Source organism: Plasmodium fragile (genome assembly GCF_000956335.1).
Source record: "Plasmodium fragile strain nilgiri unplaced genomic scaffold supercont1.22, whole genome shotgun sequence".
Lineage (NCBI taxonomy): Eukaryota > Apicomplexa > Aconoidasida > Haemosporida > Plasmodiidae > Plasmodium > Plasmodium fragile.
In genome coordinates this window covers 278,060-297,214 of record NW_012192602.1, presented here as the reverse complement: position 1 = coordinate 297,214, position 19,155 = coordinate 278,060, and the positions used below count along the sequence as shown (strand labels likewise).

At 44.7% G+C, this 19,155-nt stretch overlaps 3 protein-coding genes across 3 annotated transcripts; 1 reads left to right on the top strand and 2 right to left on the bottom strand.

Moving 5' to 3' along the window:
- Window positions 1-4,079: 4,079 nt before the first annotated feature.
- AK88_02332 (uncharacterized protein) lies at window positions 4,080-6,047 on the top strand (the record flags this gene model as incomplete). Its single annotated transcript, XM_012479963.1, has 1 exon — window positions 4,080-6,047. One exon carries the CDS (start codon window positions 4,080-4,082, stop codon window positions 6,045-6,047), a length of 1,968 nt encoding a protein of 655 aa, XP_012335386.1.
- Window positions 6,048-7,362: 1,315 nt separating this feature from the next.
- Window positions 7,363-12,907, bottom strand: AK88_02331 (uncharacterized protein; the record flags this gene model as incomplete). Its single annotated transcript, XM_012479962.1, has 4 exons — window positions 7,363-8,544; window positions 8,743-8,833; window positions 9,794-12,753; window positions 12,893-12,907. The coding sequence occupies 4 exons, from the start codon at window positions 12,905-12,907 to the stop codon at window positions 7,363-7,365; spliced, it is 4,248 nt and encodes a 1,415-aa protein (XP_012335385.1).
- A 2,252-nt stretch (window positions 12,908-15,159) lies between these two features.
- AK88_02330 (NEK protein kinase) lies at window positions 15,160-18,175 on the bottom strand (the record flags this gene model as incomplete). The annotated part of the gene is made up of 2 exons (XM_012479961.1): window positions 15,160-15,382; window positions 15,531-18,175. The coding sequence occupies 2 exons, from the start codon at window positions 18,173-18,175 to the stop codon at window positions 15,160-15,162; spliced, it is 2,868 nt and encodes a 955-aa protein (XP_012335384.1).
- Window positions 18,176-19,155: the final 980 nt, after the last annotated feature.

Below are 19,155 nucleotides of genomic sequence, written 5' to 3'. Positions count from 1 at the left end.
ATATTTTTTTTTTGTTATGGTTGTTCCTTCCCTTCTTCGCCTATCACTCCTCCCCTGTTTGCGCTGTCTTGGGAGGTTGCCAATACTTCCAATGAAAAAACTTTCGTTGCTTCTGTTTTTATTCCACCCCGTTCTCTTCCACTGGGATGTGTTCACTCTACATTGTGGTCCCCTTGTTGCGTTTTCTCGTGCGCTGCTTATCCCTTGGCTTGGACGACTAGGAAGGCGTGGCTCCCTTTGGCGTATACCCATGGACAGGGCCAACCTTCCACCCCCATGTAAAAACGCAAAGAGGAGGAGCAACTGCGCAAGCAACATGGGTAATGTTCTCACGTTAGCGCTGCCGTTGCACAGTGGCTACATCTCCTTTAAGCTCGTTTTATCCACAAGCTGCTTGCAACGTGAGACTATTCAGAAGCGCACCCACACTTTGGCCTCCTTTCCCCATTGTGCGTGTCTCCCCCCCCGAAGGTGGCACTTCCCTCCGGTGAGCCTGTGCCTAAGTCCGGCAAAACTACCTCCTCTAACATGTTACCCTGTACACACTTGCAAAACGCAATGGTTCGTCAAGGCCAAATCAGGGAGAGACACTTACCCGCGGGTTCCTCGTCCCATTTGACTCCAGCCGTTCTGCCTATCCCTTCCGTGGAGGAGAGCGGCATGTACTGAAACGGGCTGGTATCAGAATGGCAAATGGGGACGAAACAGCCAAGGGGGGAGGTCTCCTCCCATAAGTGTGCACATAAATGTAAAGTCACACCGTGTAGGAAAAACACAAAAGGCCTAGTAAAAAAAAAAAAAAAAAAAAACTCCCATTAAAAATTGCACTCAAAAAGGAAGTGATGTAAACATCAAAAATAAAATGAACCCAATTGAGGGGGGGAAAAAATATGGGTTGCTTTTTAAGAACAGTTTGCTTGATCATACGATGGGGCGTGTCGGGGACACCATATGTGCGACTGTGCTCCATGAAGGAATTATTTTATTTTTTTTTTGTTGCCCAGTGGAGTTTTTGCAATAGTTGGAACCCAGTTGTGGGGCTCATAATTTGATTTACTTCCTTTGACCCATATGTACAATTCGCGAGGGAAAGTCGCATCGTGGATACTGTCCCACCTGTGCGGCCGAACTGCGTAATGCGTTTTAACAAACGTGAAGGAAAAAGCGTGCAGGGGAACATGTGCACATAAACATGTGCATGCCGATGTACTCACACATTCTTTACATCGTGGGGGTGATAAAAGAAGAAAGAAAAAAAAGTAGCCACAGGTATAAGGACATAAGGACGCGAAAGGTATCCAAGGAAACCAAAGTGGAAGAAAGCCGGCTGTGTACCATATGACTGACTACGCAATGTACATGCTTGCAACGCCGGCCCACAGGGAACCTTCCCCTGTTGTCATCCTAAAGAAAAGAGCCCATCGCGAAAATTATTCGAACGATCGAATGCTCGAACGTTAGGGCGTAACAAGCGAAGAACAAATTATTGTTGCGCAAAATCGCATGAGCATAAACACACACACACAAGCGGCCTGTCATCCTTGCTGTGTGAAGGAAATAAACCCCAAGTCCACCTCATCAATTTATACCATTCTCCACAAAACATAATCCCTTCATCTGACAAACTACGTGGGCAGGCGAAAATACCACGCATTTACTCATGTGATTGAATAAGTTATGCCCCCTTGCATGTTAAGCCTTTTTTTTTTTTTTTCACGCACAGCTACACTTTACTTCTTTGTAGTTATAAAAATGCCGCGTCCAATATGAAAAAAAGCGGAGACATTCTCGTAAGACGGGTTTTATATTCGGCCCTTCCAAATTGGCAACAGAATGGCGAAAAAAAAAGGGACACATCCCGCATGTTGCCCCATTTTTAAATGACCATCCAAGCGATAAACACATGATTGCACTTGCTCGTTACATATTTCTCTGTTTTTCTAAACCACACAATTGATGGAGAATGCGGAAGGAGATCCTTTTCGCGCGTGGTAAAGCTGTATCACATTTTCCAACTCATGGTCGACAGGCCGTATGCATCGAGCGATCGCTTCGTGAGTGTACGTCTTAAAGAGGAAAATTCCTCGAAAAGACCAAAAAGAGAAGATCAAATTTTGTGCACACAAAGTAAGGTTAATTTGGCTAGTTGGGGAAAAAAAAAAAAAAAAAAAAAAAAAAAAAAAAAAAAAAAAATAGCTACTCAATTCTGAACAGTGAACATTTCAGAAATGCACCAATGGCTGGAGTTCTTTTCCCATTTCTCATCACTTGTAATGAAGCTTTTGCCATGGAATGGAAACAACGCAATGCTTGTGCTTATTTGCATACACACGCGCGCACACAAAAACGTATATATATGTATATATATATATATATATGTTCATATTGTGTATACATTACGCACACCCATTGTGCGCCTCCGAGTGGCCAAACGAAGGGGGGACATACTAATAGGAATTCGCGCCAGGGGACTGCGCACACTTGGTTGCACGAACGTAAAGAAATGTTTCGCTCCTCTTCGTTTTTCCATGCGCCTTCCCACTGAGGTGCGCTGTAAAGTGCCCTCTGTCCGGATCAGGCCGCAAATTAGCTCAGCATATTGTACACGGGGCGAGAGAGTAGAACTGCGCAGTTGACTCCAGCTTACACATGCAGACACAGCACACGGGGAGAGTTGCCTTATGTGTCGCGTCACACATACCACTCATGCCACACCTTGACGATTATTCACTTGTGCCCCCGAAAAAAAAAAAATGAACGACACACGGTGGGGAATATAACATTCTAGGTGCACTATAGCAATATTTTCCTGTTCTATTATCCATGGATCATTTGTTCTCGGGATTTATATAAAATTTCTGATAACCTTTTTTGTGAAAAGAAAAAAAAAGATGATAATGATGGGCGCAGCATAGCGGATGCACTGCGATTTGGGTTCCCGAGTTTTTCTCCATTCACGGTTCTTCGCCTTTTTCTGTTCAGCCATCCGCAGTAGAATAATGGGCAAACTTCCACGGGGTAGAATTAACTCAAAAGAATTGCGAGTGCGAGAATACGAATGGTAGCGTAGCACACGTTGGCCGTTTGGCAATTCGTCATTTTGCCATTTGTCACTTTTGCACTTTCATTTTTGTACATGTTCACTTTTGCATTTTGCATGTGCGCAGTTTTTAATTTCCCCAAATTATTATTTTTGTTTCCCTTGCACACCTTCCCCCAAACTGTTATCTTCGCGGAACACACTTTTTTTTCGCATACGTGTCAACGCGACAAAGTCACCTCCGTTCATACATTTTTTTTTCACTTTAACGCAAAGCTTCCCCGTGTAGCATCGCTTGGACTTTGCGCAGCATTTACACCTTGTCCAGTCAGCATCGCGTTCGCCGAGGCGCTTATCATTGCTTCCGTTGTTACCATCACTTTGTTCTAATTTTTTTTTTTTTACTCTCCGAAGAAACGCTAGCACGCTCACAATTCCATCCCCCGCTTGTACGCACAAAAGGTAATTCTCCCGCACACAAATACAATACAGCAGAAATTAAATACGAACAGTATTTCCCCTGTGTGTGTAACTCTCCGCTGTGCGTATTCCCCTGCATGTACCTTTTACGCGAGCGCACTTTTTGCTTCGCTCGTCCGAATTTTTCTACGCAACAGCTAGCTAAAATGCTATAAAAAAAAATAATAATAATAAAAAGCCAAAAAAGGGAAAAAAAAAAAAAAAAAAATATGAATATGTCAGCATATGCAAGCGTATTTCGCCACAGCTATCTGTCTAGCATTTTGTAATTACCATTTCTGTTGCTATTGTTGCTGTTCTGCTTTTTTTTTTTTTTTTTTCTTTAAGCAAATTTGTTAATTCATAGATCTGTATGTGTTCGCATTTCCACGCATGTCGTGGTGAAGCGTGTCGCCCGCGTCGTTAATTGGGGTTAAATTGGCCAAATGAGCGCAAATGTTGGTTTTGTTTAAGAATAAAATAGTAATATAACAAAATACATATTTTCACCCTGCCCCCCTTTTCAGGCTAAGCGTCACACACACACATACAGACACACGTACACACACATAGGGGCAACATGAGAGTGAACATCATCATCTTCTCCTTCGTGGTGTTCCTGGTGAAGGGATACATAGCAAAGGTTGACGACAAGAAAAGCTTTTCAAAGTTGTTCGACGCGAACTTGGTGAACAATTACGAAAAGCTGTTTAAAGTGATAAAATGCCAATATTGTTTGACTCAGAAAAAAGGAGAACAAAATGCAAAATGTAAGCAGATAATGAAGGAGTGCAAACATTTGCTGAAGAATGGAGAGTACATCACCATGTTGAAAAATTTAATGAATGACTTGAAGGTTGGAAATAACGAACATGTATATGGACCAAACACAACAGAGTTGAAGAAAATTATAAACTTCCTAGAGTTACACAAGCAACAAATTAAAAAAATAAAAAACATGATTGACACTATAAAAAACAATAAAGCCGCTTTGTTAATTAATGGAGGAAACAACGCAATGGTTCACAAATTAAACAAAGGAATGAAATCATTAAAAAACAGCGTTGAGTACATACAGAAGAGTCAAGACGTTATAAATGAACAGCTAAGTCAAAATGACGGTGACTTAAATCATGTACTACCAGACATGTTCCAATTAAAAGGAATATCAAGCAAGGATGTTAATGAACTTATCCAGCTAGGAAATATAACATATAATGATGAAGAACATAAACATGAATTAGGCAGTCTAGGTGTAGACGAAATTGTAAAAACGAGCATGAAGGATTTATTTAAAGATGGTCAAGGACTTATGGACGTTGTGAAAAATACCCTGATACAAGAAGGACCAGGAATTGGTGGAGACTTAGTTAACCTCATAGAAAAGGGAAAAGAAATTGGAGAAAAAATTGTAGACATTGAAGGAATGATAACAAATAAGAATGGTACTGCTAAAATGGATAAAGCTACTATTCAAAAATTGGATCACTTCAAAACGGAATTATCTTCATATGAATTTTTAATAACCAGTCTTAAAGGTGTTGTCTTGACTAAACTTAAGGATATCTTGCTACGCCTTTTGTACAAAGCCTACATAAACTATAAGACTAAACAGGCAAAAGAAGCTGGAGAAGCTATCCCAACTGAAGTACCCGAGGAACAATACCTAGATGAACTTAAAAAAGGAGGTCTTGAATTAGGAATAAAAATACTCTTTAACAAATTAAGATATTTACTTATCCTCATAAAAAAAAAATTGTTCCCACACAAGTTTGGACCTAAACATAGTAATAAAAAGCAAGATGGCAAAAACACAGATACCAAGCAGGTCACTGCAGAGAGTGCTAATTTGCATGCACCCATGTTGAGGGGTTTTGTAAGTGCTGAAGATATGAGTCTCATGAACAGCATAGATAATATGATTGAAGAAATTGATTTCTACGAAAAGGAAATATATAAAAACCCACACACTGGGGAAGTGATACATGGAGGCCACAAGGGCACAGCAGCAGGAGGAGCATCAGGGGTACAAGGGATGGACGATTTCATTATAGATGACATGGGAGATGACACAACTGATGAGGACGACATGACCGAGCAGGTGGCTGAGGAGGTTGTTGATCAGGTTACCGAAGAGGTCGCCGATCAGATAGCTCATGACACTCTGGAGAATATCGCGCACGACATGGCCCACATGGAGGCAGTGGTGCACCACATAACCAACGCAGTGCAGGACGCTACGCACACGGTGAACACACCGCAAAACTTCCTCCACGAGTGCCCACAAGTAGCGACAGAACAGCATCAGGCGGAAGTAACCCCCGAACCAATAACAGAGGTAACCCCTGAGCATCAAGCCGAAGTAACCCCCGAACCTCCAACAGAAATAACCCCTGAACATCAGGCCGAAGTAACCCCTGAACCTCCAACCGAAATAACCCCTGAACATGAAACCGAAGTAACCCCAGAACCTCCAACAGAAATAACTCCTGAACATCAAGCCGAAGTAACCCCTGAACCTCCAACCGAAGTAACCCCTGAACCCTAAACCGAAGAAAAGGCGACGTAAGTCACTTGATAGAAAAAAGAAAAGTTGAGCCGAAAAGCAGAGGGGACACAAGAGATACGCTGTCTCCACGTGCAGAAAAGATGTTCATTGAACAATTGAAGTTGTACAGGAAAGAGTTTTTTTTTTCTCGCTACCTTTCCAATCTGTTCTGTTCTCACTTTGAGATATTTGCTTCCTCGAGGTTGGTTGCTTCGACCAGGGGGGTGGGTTGACAAAAAATGGGGGAGTTTTGTAAGAATATGAAGAAGGATAATCCCTTTCCCCTTTTTTTTTTTTTTTTTTTTTTTTAACATCTCTTCGGGGAGGAAGTATAACACGTTGCAAGGGGGTAGCAGAACTGAGCCGTCTGGAAAGCCAACCTGAGAATCACATACGCATCACATACACATCACATACACATCACAAGCACATCACACACACATCACAAGCACATCACACACACATCACAAGCACATCACATACACATCACAAGCACATCACATACACATCACATACACATCACATACGCATCACACACACATCACACACACATCACACATCACCTTGACGCCCCTCCAAGTGCAATCCACAGTGGTAGAAGAGTGTACCTTCCTTTGTCCTGTGTGTTTTTTTTTTTTGTTCATTGCGCATTTGTTGGGTGTACGTCTTTACTACTCAGGAGCGTGAGCAGACATCAGACGATTTAAAAAAAAAAAAAAAAAAAAAAAAAAATTGCTTCACATGGGGTTGTCATATATATGCGCGTATTCTTTCCAGCGATGCATTTGTATTCATTGCAACAGAATGGATTCCACGCGCGCGTGCCTTAGTGTGTCCGCACGTGAGTGTATATTTATTCTTTTGTGTACCTGTCCGTCCATCCGTTTATGCCCGCTCGTGGCCGCGCGTGTGCTTCCCCGCTGCCCCGCCTGCATGCACCCACCACTCGACTAGGCTTTTTCATTTGTACACCCCGATTTTAAAGTTACCCACTTTTTTATCCCACCCGTACGTTTTTATCCCTATGTATTTAATTTTTTTTTAGTTTTACGCTTTGTATACTTTTTTTTTTAATTTTTAAGATTTTGCACTTTGGAAAAACACGAAAAACATGGACCAAAAAAAAAAGTGGGCAAAAAAGAAGGACAAAAAAAAAAAAACTTGAAACCCTCCGCACACAAAAAAAGTATCACCCCCAATATGCAGAGGACACTACACTGTAGGTTGTATATGATAAAGCTGAATCGATTCGTAAGAATTGTTGGCACAAAAGCGTTATTTGTTTTGAATGGCACTGCTGCATCAGGTTGATTTTCTATCTCCGTTCCCCCTCCACCACTTCACATTTAACAACCTTGTCTTCATCTGTACCGCTTTGCTGTACACTTGCTTGCCCCCGAATTACCGAGTTTTTGAGGTAATCCTTGACCAGCACGAACCTATTATGTTCATCCGTTAGGACATTCCCAGTGGGTTGCGCAAGAATTAGCTTAGGAGGGTACTTGGGGACTAAGTCAGACAGAGTGCTGTGTATTTTTAGCGGCGTCAGAAAGTTCATCGAGAGGTCCGATACTTTATAAGGACCAAAGGAAAAACGTTTGCACTTCCTAACCGTTAAGCCATACTTGCAAAACAGAACATCTAAATGGGTATGTGATTTTTCTACGTATGTAATTTTTATCCATTTTGGAGAGGAACAATGTGGTTTGATGACATGTACCTCTAGTGGTTGTATGTGTACATCACCAACCCTACATCCTTTTTCAATTAATTTTATTTTTTCATTTGTAAGTTCTTCTTTCACTTTTACAATGTACGTCGTGACGATATTGTTTTGTATATCTTTTAAATTCCGTGCGAGGTCCCCATCATTTGTTAGAAGCACAAGTCCTTCACTGGACGCACTTAGGCTGTTCACCACGATGAGATGCTCAGGTATATCATTCGTAATATTATTATTTTTCGTTTCATATGTCTTGTTCATTTTTCTTAAATAATCAAATAGGTTTGTATTTAATTTTTGGGGTGCACTCTGTGAAAATTTTTCCAGTTCGTCTTGCTTCGTCCCCACTTCAGAAGAGGAGGCCGGCCGCTTCACCACAATATCTCGTGTCCATTTTAACTGCCTTAATGTTTGAGCGACTTCCCCTGAGTGCCCTTCGTACGAATCGCTTCTTCCTACCTCACTTATATGTTCCCTTCCTGTCAACAGGAACCCCTTGCGCCTGTCTCCAGGTGCCAACTGCGCAGTGGAGTAACTACCCTTAGGTAGTAACCTCCGACCTGTCACCAACCCATTATGGGCATCATCCTTAAGAACCTCTGCCCTCTTTTTTTCCTCATATACGTAATTTCTCTCGGAGCTGCAAAACACATGTTTGGGCTTGTATATGCCCCACAGTTTCGTTGTGACATCCACAAGGACTGGCTTCCCCTCCAGCTCGATAAACGAGTTTATGTCCACGACGACATTTTGACGCACCACTTGGTTGTTCACCTGAGGGAGGGGGGGAGAGAAGTGGCATAAAAAAAAAAATAAGAAGTCTTTTGTACGTGGATCGGCGTCACAGTTCTGCTAGCAGTCATATGATATCACAATTGTGAGTGTAAGGTGTCCCCCAGCGAAGCACAAATTACGCTACACCGCTTCGAACAACTGGGCAAAAAAAAAAGAAAAGCAACTCCGCAGTTTAACCTTCACCTTGCCATTTTTGATCAACTCCTGCGCTTTGCCCCTGGACGTGACGGCGGACATGGAGAGAATCTTGGAGAGCCTCAAGAGCTGGCTGCGTAGTGGGCGGAGGGGGGTGAGACGGTAAAAGGGGGGAAGGAGGAAAATGGTTTTACAACATGTGAGAAACTTCTACACTATGCTGCCACACCAATTCACAGCTCCGATTCAGAGTAGGCAAAGGTTCCTCCCTCTTCGCGTCAAAATCAACTACTCAGGGGTTTTATTTATGCTCCCCCCAAAACAGGGGGGGATCCGTGTTTTTCTCCCTCTCCTTTTATACCTTCTCTTCAGCTGAACAGAGGGGAACATCCTTGCTCACATTGTTCACGCGACGACATCGGGGTTATTTTTTTTTCGAGTCAAACGTTGATGTGTTACTTAGGTAAAGTGGGAAATAAATTCACTTTAATGTTTTTTTTTTTTTTTTTTTTTTTTTTATCACTTTGTGTTGACCTTGATCAGGTGTGCTTTCGCCCTTTTTGTGGGATGGCCAAAAATGCGGTGCTTGAAAATGTGCCGCGTGTTGCCAGCACCACCGGGAAAAAAAAAAGCGCTCCTACACGGTTACCCCCGTGAGTGGACAAATCTGCACAGATGCGCGAACTTGAAAGCATCGCCCCCCCCCGGCGGAGAAGCCGAGAAGCACCTCGGCGAAAGAGACCTTTTCCTTTTTTTGTTTTTTTACACGATAAGCTTTTGCTCCAAATGAGTGGAGAGAGGCATAATACGTCTTTCAGAGGGAAAAAAAAAAAAAAAAAAAAAAGCATGCCTGAGAACGTAGTGTCTCTTTAAGAGACGGTACACACTTGTATGCACTTGTACAACGCCAGTTACACGTCCGAGGTGCAGCCGCCCTCCTAAGTTGGCACAGGAGTATTCCCTCTTCAAAGGCGAAACGAGCGCGGCCACGTTTATCCCCTCGTGTCACGGGTAGGGTGCAAAGTATACCACCGCTGTTTCTTCATCCTGGTGCTGTACACACCATGGGAAGGGGATGGCGATATTTCATCACCTAGGCATGGTACCCTCCCCCACGTGCGAGATGAGAGCATCCTCGCTGGCCCAATTATTCTTGTGCAGCATGTCCTCTTCTTCCTTCTTCAAGGAGATACGAAACTTGTCCTTGTAAAAGCGAAACAGGTGGCAGTAGCATTTTTTAATGAAGCTAATCTTTTCCTGGTAGGACATTTTATTTTCTAATTTTTTTTTTTTCTTTTTTTTCTTCTTCCCGACAGAGGATGCCACCCTTTTGCAGCTGTTCTGTTTCGTTAGAAAGGAGCATACATAAATATTGAAGAGATTTTGTGCGTATTGTGTGCATAGGGAGTCCCATATGTTTTCCCCTTGAGCATGTGTCGCGCTTCTGGCCATCCAGGTCTTCCCCGCTGCAGCGTTCTGCTGCTCCCCAGTGGGCTTGTTGTCCTGGTCCCCTGCTCTGCCCACACTCTGAAGCTTCGCCTTTTTGTACTCTTCATATGTGTATAAATCTGAGTTATCATTAAAGAAGAAGAGCGTTTCGTTGAAGAGGTGGTCTATGTTGGGGGGGTTAGCAGCGGTACCTACGTTGTTACTTGTTTGTCCTTCTTCCACCTCTCCATTCGTTTCAGTCGCTTGGCCTGCTTCGCCCATTTGGCCCACTTCACCCCCTTCCCTTCCCTCTTTCTTCACATGGCAACTGGAGAGGAGCTTATCCCTCCTCAGGTTCATATCAAATACGTCCTCCTCCATGCGCCGCCCAATTAGGACGTCTAAGCTGTTCCTACTAACGCCAAGGTACGTGTTCATAATATTATGAAAATGCACAAAGGAAGAGAGAGTCACCTCCCTCCGTTTAATATACAGTGGTCTACGATCAAACGCGAAAGAGTTAATCGATTCACATAAGTAAATTTGAATTTTTTTTTTTTTCCCATGCATTTGGTTATATCTGTTAAAAACACACTTGTGTTCACACAGACTACTCTCGTTCCGACTAGCTATTTCAATAATTTTTTCCACAACCATTTTTATATTTATATTATTAATGACTTCACTTCCGTTGCATAGATTGGCGAAGTATTGTTGGTCTGCGTTCATTTTGTCCTTTCTCTCCCTACTTGCAGTTCCCTCTGTTGTGTAGTCCTTCTTGGGGTGCTCACTTGTCATCCCCTTGTATTCATTTGGGTGATTAATGTTTATAATTTTGCACACACGGAGGTGCATCATGTTGCTTGTTTGAATTCGCCGCTTCCCCTCATCCGCGTCACTGTCGCCACCACTGCAGCTGCTACTTCTGCCGCTACCGCTGCTACCTCCGCCGCTACCGCAGACACCCTGCGAGGGCGACTCCGTCTCGCGCGCCACACCACTCCAGAAGAACACAACAGACAAATTACACCCCTTGTTGTAGTTGACGTAGTTCATGACCTTGTCCAGGTTCTTCTTGACCTTCAAATTTAGCAGCGGCTTAAAGAAAGGAATAAACCCATGAAAGAATACATCATATATAAGTAAATTTTTTACGTAGCAGTTTTCCCTAAGAGAGTAATAAGAAAAAAACTCATGAACAGAATTCTTTGTACATATCGTAACAATATTCCTCTTGTTATTATAATACATATCGGTGCTGGAAGGGAGATTTAAGTTGCTACATAAGTAACTCAAATTTTCAATTTTCCTATTCAACAGAACCACAATATAACTATAGGGTACATAGAGGAGCCCGCAACATGAGTTGTTTTCGCATGTTGGAGATTTCCTCCTCATGATTCTAAGAAGACATTTGTTGAAGAATCGTTTAAGCATCTCTTCTTCTTGTGCTCCAAGGGGGGCATCCTCCCCCTGTTGCGTGGCGTCCTCAATGCTGTCGTCACGCGGGGCGTCACTCGAGACCTTCTTCGCTTCATCACCCGATGGTGCATTCATACCGCTTGACCCCCCTCCGGCCCCCTGCAAAAGGCACAACTCGAAAAAGGCCTTCGCGTACAGCTTCATTTCCACTGCGTCCGACGCTACCTCGGCATACGTCAGCCTCTTCACATCACTTGGTTCCTCCCCCGAGTGGGGTAATCCCCCTGTGTCAGATACTCCCCCCGTGCGGGATAGCTGCCCATTACGCTGCTCTTCTTCCCCTCTGTTGGGCTTCCCCGCACCCTCCTCACCCTCCAACGTGCAATTGAACAGGCAAGGGTATTTCCGGCACAGGTTCCTATAGTACTTCTCCTTCAAAGATTTATTCACACACTTACACATGGGAGGGTTATAAAACAGGTACACATTTTTGTCATTCTGCTTATACAGGTCATATATATACTTAAATTGTTTTTCGAAGCAGAACGCGTCTGGGGACAGGTTGGAGATATCGCTGGCGTCTGAGTAGTGTGGAGGGGATGGACACGCATCACTCGACTCCTCTGTTAGGCGGCCGTCTGATTCGTCTGTTAGGCCGTCACCCGGATCGGTTTCCATTAATGGAGAGCGACACTGGTGGCAGTCACAGGTGCATCTCTTCAGAGAGGAGGCGCTGTTAAACGTTTTAGAATTTCCTCCCTTGTGCTGCGCCTCCAACATGTTCTTCTTCTTCCCCCGCCCGTTGCTGCTTCGTATGTCGCTGCCTGGTCCATCGCTGGAAGCGGACTCGCCGCGGCACTTGACTTTCGTCGCGTCCTCATCACTTGGCGCTACTCCGGTGGGGCGCACACCCTCGCGACGGGCATGCTCCTCTTTCCTCTTCCTCCTGTCGTCTCTTCTCCCATGAGTTACTCTCAACACCTTCTTCTTCTTGAACAGCGTGTTCATAAAATTGTCGTACCCAATGAATGACTCATACTTTTCATTCAGGTAATAATGTAGTTGTTCTTGAATGTTTTCTCCTTTTTTTTTTTTTTTTTTGTTTTCCTTCCTTCCCTTATCATGTTCGTACCTCTGTTCGTTTAATACCTTGTCTAGCAGAACTTCCTGTCCTAATGGAAAGTTCGAAAATCCCTTCGTGGTCTGTTGGGAGGGGGAGAAGCATCGTGCACACCGGTGTGGCATCTACATACATAGTTAGGCAAAGCGGTTACGTGCGCAGTTACGCACGCACTTCGGCGCGTGCCCACTACGACGCGGGCTCTGCCCCATTGGGACCTACTTCGAACTCATCCATGTGATGCTTGTGTGTACTACTGAAGGGGAAGATAGCCGAACTGGGACGAAGGAATAAATTGTATGCACGTGGTCACAGAGCTGGGCTGATCACTCCCGTACATTACTCTGTGTAAGAAGGGTACTCAGTAGGAGCGATTTCAGGTCATGGTTTTTCAAGGTGGGCGAAGCCTGCATGTCGCTGTCTGCAAATCAGGGTTACTACTTGTACACTTTGCCGTTGGTATATTTTTTTTTTTTTTTTTTTTTTACTAAGTTATGCTTCTACTATAAAAGCATTGCTCCCCTGTCACATAAAAATGGAGACTAGCAGGCACATCGTATCGCAAAACAATAAAATAAAATAAAAAATAATTGTACGTAAAAATAGAAATGTGATAGGGTACGTGGTGTTTGTGGAATGCTAACTTGTCTTTATGGTGTACCGCTGTTCCACGTTATACCTTTGAGGGAACCGATCGATCTGTTATGAACCCCCTCGCTCTACTCCTTATAACTTTTCAACACCGCGCCTCTCATACAGATTTTTAGGTGCGTCTACACCAAAGTCATATCCGTCTTGTTAATTTTATTTTAGAAGCGGGGCGAAGCGCAAAAACAGGAAGCCTGAAAACGGGAGCGACTAGCCTAGACGTTCCTACGCGGAAATACAAACCAACTCTTAGTGTTGCTCCTACCACAGTAAGTCCTTGCCTGCACGTTCTCGCCTCGACGTACAATTCACTTGTAGATCCTGCCTCTCTCATTACGCTTTATAACATTTACTCACATCTTCTCTACATCCTTTTTTTTTTTTCGCTGCACCCACTTTGGGGTTTCTACCCTGCATGTATTGGTACACGCTTGGCGAACACATAAAAATGGGAAATCGCCTCGGACGAGAGTAACACTAACGCACGGTCAGGCATACAAGTTGACACGCGTAAAAAAAAAAAAAAGGTACTTACCCGTAGTGTGATCTTATCCCGCTAAGCAAAACACAGCCATGTTAGATGCATAAATCAAAGAGGATTTTTTTTTTTTGTAAAGTGCCAAGCGGAGCAAAAAGCACGGGTATATAGAGGCATAGAAAAAGATGCAGAAGTTTTTTTTTTTTTTTTTTTATTTCTTGTTCTTCAAACTGTGTTACGGAAACGAAAAGGGGAGGCGCGGCGACTCCACTGTCGATGGTTACATAATGGAAGGCAGCAGAGGGTCGAAGTCGCTACGCGCTCGCTATATTGTAAAAAGCCATCGGAGGGAAAAAAAAAAAAAAAAAAAAAAAGAAAATTAAGCGCAGCGAAGCAAAGCATATGACAGAATAGGCAACGAACCTACAGAGAAAAAAAAGCGGCTCATCCCATCCATACTACGCAGGCTGTGTGTTCATTCAAAAAATATTTTTATTTTCACATGAGGTAAAGCAAAACAGGGAAGAGAGACTGTAGTGGGGGAAAAATGATTGGAGACTACAGTCGGAGCATAAACTTATGGGGAGCACTCTGTTTTTTTTTTTTTTTTTTTTTCTCATTCACAACAATTTATTTTGAAGCAGAACCAAAACAAAGTGGAATGAAAAAAAAAGGAGGGTGTGAATCTGGGTGAAGATGCACAACTGACGTGTGGAGGGAAAACATATCTTTATATGTAACCCCCACATCCTCCTCCGAGTGCGTGCTTTTAATAATGTAGACCCCTACTGTGAGAATGTGTTTCAACTCAGGGAGACACACCTCCAGCTGCTCCACCCCGCGTGTCTCCCTACCCCCCAAACAGCAGCCTTCTTCAAAAATGTAATGTGTGCATTTGTCATGTGGTGCACATTCTTTCAGTGGAAATAAACAGGTGGGAAATAAATTTGGGGGCATATGTGGACGCGGCGGCGAGGTAGCACAACGCGTCACACCAAACACACAGATGCACAGCGTAACAGAAAACGACGACAATGCAGGGAGGAGGAAAAAAAAAAAAGAAGCGAATCAGATGTGGGGACACACACATGGACGGACCAGGGTGCGTCATCGAACCAAAAAAAAAAGAATACATAACGAAGTGGCACACAAGGATGCATAAGGTGTAGGTCAAAAAAAGCGAAACTTGTTTCGTCGCGGGAAACCATGAAACAACGTTGACAGGGGGAAAAGTGTGTGTAGGGAGGGGGAATAAATGACAGAAAAAAAAAAAAAAAAAATGCAAAAAATGCAAGGGAGAGTACACCCACGATGGATAGTTTAAGACATGCAAAGGGAGCACTAACTCGGAGAAGCTGCTGCACTACCTGCAAGTGTACGCGTCCGGGCCCTTGTGCGTGAAATTCTTCAAGGCGTACATGTTTCTCTTTTGCATGGTGTAGCTGCTGTCGAGTTTTCCCTGCTCCTCGTGGTACTCCTTCTTCACGTTGTAGGTGGAGGAGTCCCTTCTCTTCTCTTGCTCGTTCATGCACATGGAGAGGCTTCTGTTTCTCCTATCCAGCTCGTTTGTCTTCTTGTCTTCGCCTCTGCGTAGGGGTAGACGGGTGGGACCAAGTGGGTTTCAAAAGTGCGTAAAAAGCGGCGAACAGCAGAACGTAAAGCGGCGCGCACCACAACGTACATAAAACACACACGACTGCGTTACATATAAAGCGCGCCTCCACCCCAATTTACCGGTCAAACCCGCGTATACCCCCATACGCGTAGTCGTTGTTGTGGCGCATCCGGTCGTAGATGCCCTTCTCCTTCTCCATGAGCATCTTGCGCTTTTCTAACAGGTACTCCCTGTCCTTCTCTAGGTGCTTGTAACTCCGATCTACTTCGGCGCTCTTATTACTAAGCGTGCCCTCATCGCAGGTGTTATTGTACATGCTAGACTTTTTCACGTTAATTACATTCATGTGTGGCAGCGCGCTGACACTCCTCCTGGCGTTGTCATTGAAGTAGATGTTTGATACCCTGTTGCTCTTGCAGGTCCCGCCGTCCCGCTCGTCGCTTCTCCCTCCTACGCAGCTTCTGTCCCCTCCTCCACTGCTGCCATTCCCACTGCCATTCCTACTCCCATTCCTACTCCCATTCCTACTTCCACCGTGAGCAGGCCCCGCACCCCTGTTACTATGATTATACAGCCGTTCGTACTTGGACTCCGTGGAGCAAATCGAGTTCACCGTCTCCTTGTACATCTCCTTTGGACTCTTGGCCAACCCGACACTGTACTTGTTATGGTCACGATATTTTGAACTGTCCACCGAGTTGATAATGTATTGACCAGTTGCTGCGTGGTTCCTATACCCTCCATAGTCCCCTCCACCCAGGTACTTACAATTCACACCCATTGCTGTCTCTCCTTGTGTTTGCATAATATGATTTGAGGGTACCGGTGTGGTTATGGAGCTGTTCTTCATGTAATCTTGTAAGTAGCTCCTTTCAAAGGACTCTTGGTAATTCTTTGGTTTTCTACTGTCATATATATATGGCTTGTAATTACTTACATGGTTACTTGTGTCTTTCTCTCTGGAGAAGCTTCGGTCGTGAGTGCCTTGGTTGGGAGGCCGAGCTCTTCCGTTCCCTATCCCTTCCACCTTCGCAGCGTTGCTCGTGCTCTTGCGCATATGGTCAGGTATACTGCTTCGTACACTCTCGTGTACTCCGCTCCTCACACTGTCATGCACGCTGCCTCTCGCACTGATCCGTATACCCCCCTGCACACTGCTGCGCACGCCGCTGTGACTCCTGCCGTCGCTGGCACCCACGCTGGACACGTCGGCTGGGCTACCTCCTCCGCTGGGCCCATTCTCCATGCCTTTTAGAAAATAGGAGTTCCGCCGCGCCTTCTCCAATCGGTCTCGTTCGAGTCTGTCCACTCGCTCCCGTTCCAACCGCTCAATTCGCTCTCGCTCTAACCGTTCCACACGCTCCCTTTCTAACCGCTCTACACGCTCCCTTTCTAACCGCTCTACTCTCTCCCGCTCTAACCGCTCCACACGCTCCCTTTCCAGCCGCTCTATCCGCTTCTTCTCCAGGATTTTCATCTCCAGCGCCTTCCGCTGCGCGTTTTCCTTTTCGATGCGGGTCCTCTCAGCGTGTCCCTTATCAATGCGACCGCCGTAGTGCCCATTAACCACATGACAGTTGGTAGTAGCTGCATCCTGGGGGTACTTCCTATCATCCTTACTTGTAACATTATTGGCGCTCTGTCTGCTAACGCAGCTGGAGCTTCTCCTCCCGTGTTGTTCGTCACTCCTTTGGTTCATGAGGACATTCTGTGAAATGACATAATTGGCTGCTTCAAGATTTTTCCCGTTTTCCATAGTGCTGCCTACCTGCAGGCCAGCGTGTTCCTTGGATACATTTCTCCTCGTGACAACAGCACCGGGAGTAGTATTATGCACACCCACACCTCCCCCAGGAGGACCCACATTCTTAATGATCTGATACCCTAGACATTGTAGAGCGCTGGGCCGTTCCTTCGCGGACAAACTCAGCAAATTTTTTATCAACATGTTTAGATCCTTGGACTTGCCTTTAATGGGCAAATCAGGTCCCCTCTTCAATTCAGAAATAAGTTGTGAAAAATTGTTCGCCTTATGAAATGGAGTTTTACCTGAACAAAGTTCATAGATGATGCAACCAAGAGCCCACATGTCACTCTTATCATCATAGCTCTTCGTTTCGTGCAATAACAATTCAGGAGACCAGTAGTAAGGGGTACCAACACATGAGTGAGCCATACTTTCTATACCAATATTTTTACTAAGTCCAAAATCTCCAATCTTGGCGATAGGTCTTCCATTTAAATTGTTCGCTTGCGCAGTTATTTTCCCGATGTGTCGAATCCCAGTTGATAAAAATATATTTTGTGGCTTCAAATCTCTGTGTAATACTCTCTCCCCATTAGGTCCATCCTTCAAATTGTGACAGTACGCTAAGGCATGTAGCAACTGCCTCGTAATGTCTACAATTGCATGCTCTTCTATCTTACCAAACATTTTGTAACACTTTTGTATGTTCCTTGACAGATCCCCTGCATCACAGAACTCCATCAGGATATATAATTTCTGATTTGCTTTATTCAGAAAGCGATCTATGTACCGAACAATATTTTTGTGCTTTAGTTCCCTCATGACATTCACTTCAATTACTAGTTGTGACTTTTCTCTTTCTTTCAACCCCCTATACGATATAGCCTTCCAACAGAAAAACTCTTGTGTCCTTTTATGCTTTACAAGGAACACCTCTCCAAATCTTCCATTCCCAATCTTTTTAATTACTTCATACTCGTTTAGGCGGCTTTCTCCATCGTCGTACTTGCCAGGCATGGTTACCGACCCTCTTCTTATTCTACGTGCGTGTGCGTGTTCATGTGCATGTGCAGGGGAACACACGGAGTTTTCTTCTGCATGGATAACTATGCTAACGCGCGTCTCCCGCAGCTGTGAAAACAGGGTGTGATTTTATGGGGTGTTTAAAAGACAAGGTTATTTTCCCTTGGCGCACAGGAATCGTGACCAAAAGAGGCATTTATCTCTACTTCGACAGAGCGGGGGTGGGGTGGGGTGCGTGAGTGGAGAATTCTCAAAGGACCTTATACGTAGTGGGTTGTGTAACTAATTATGTGAATATGTGTGCACATATGCACGTGAGCACCGTGGACAGCGACTAGAGCATATACTGGACGCTTTACTACCACGCCACTCAGCTAAACTAATCTTCTGCGCTTCTCAAACACTTTGATCCTCTCTCCATGCGCAGGGGCGTAGTAGCCACAGACTTGCGTTGCTTTCTCCCTCCGAGTGGGTAGGCACTTCACATGGCCACCAGCGCCGCTCAAGATGGCTCCCCAAGTTATGTACTAAAGCACGCGCGTACACAGGCACCCACAAACATGTACATATGCACACCCACTTGGGACTCCCCGCCAGTCGTGGTCTAGGTCAACTGACTGGTCTTCAAGCGGTTGTTGCGATTCCAGTTGGTGTTTCCTCGTGTCATTATATATGTTCACCCCTCCTTGTGTGGCCTCGCGTGTGCACTCGCTCAAATGTTGTGCGACCTCTCGCGCTGGAAAAAGAATCGATCACATAAGGTGAACCGATTTGACGTGACATGACACAACGTGACGCCAGCTGGGCAATCGCACTGCACAGGAAAGAACACAGTTACGCCACGCTCGACGGCGACCGGTGGCAACTCACGATCCGATGCCGCTAGCTGCGGTGTGATTGAGGCGGTTACCTTGCCCTAAGTGACGCGCGAAATGCTTCGTTCGTCACAAGCCGAGTCTGCAACTGGTGGGGCC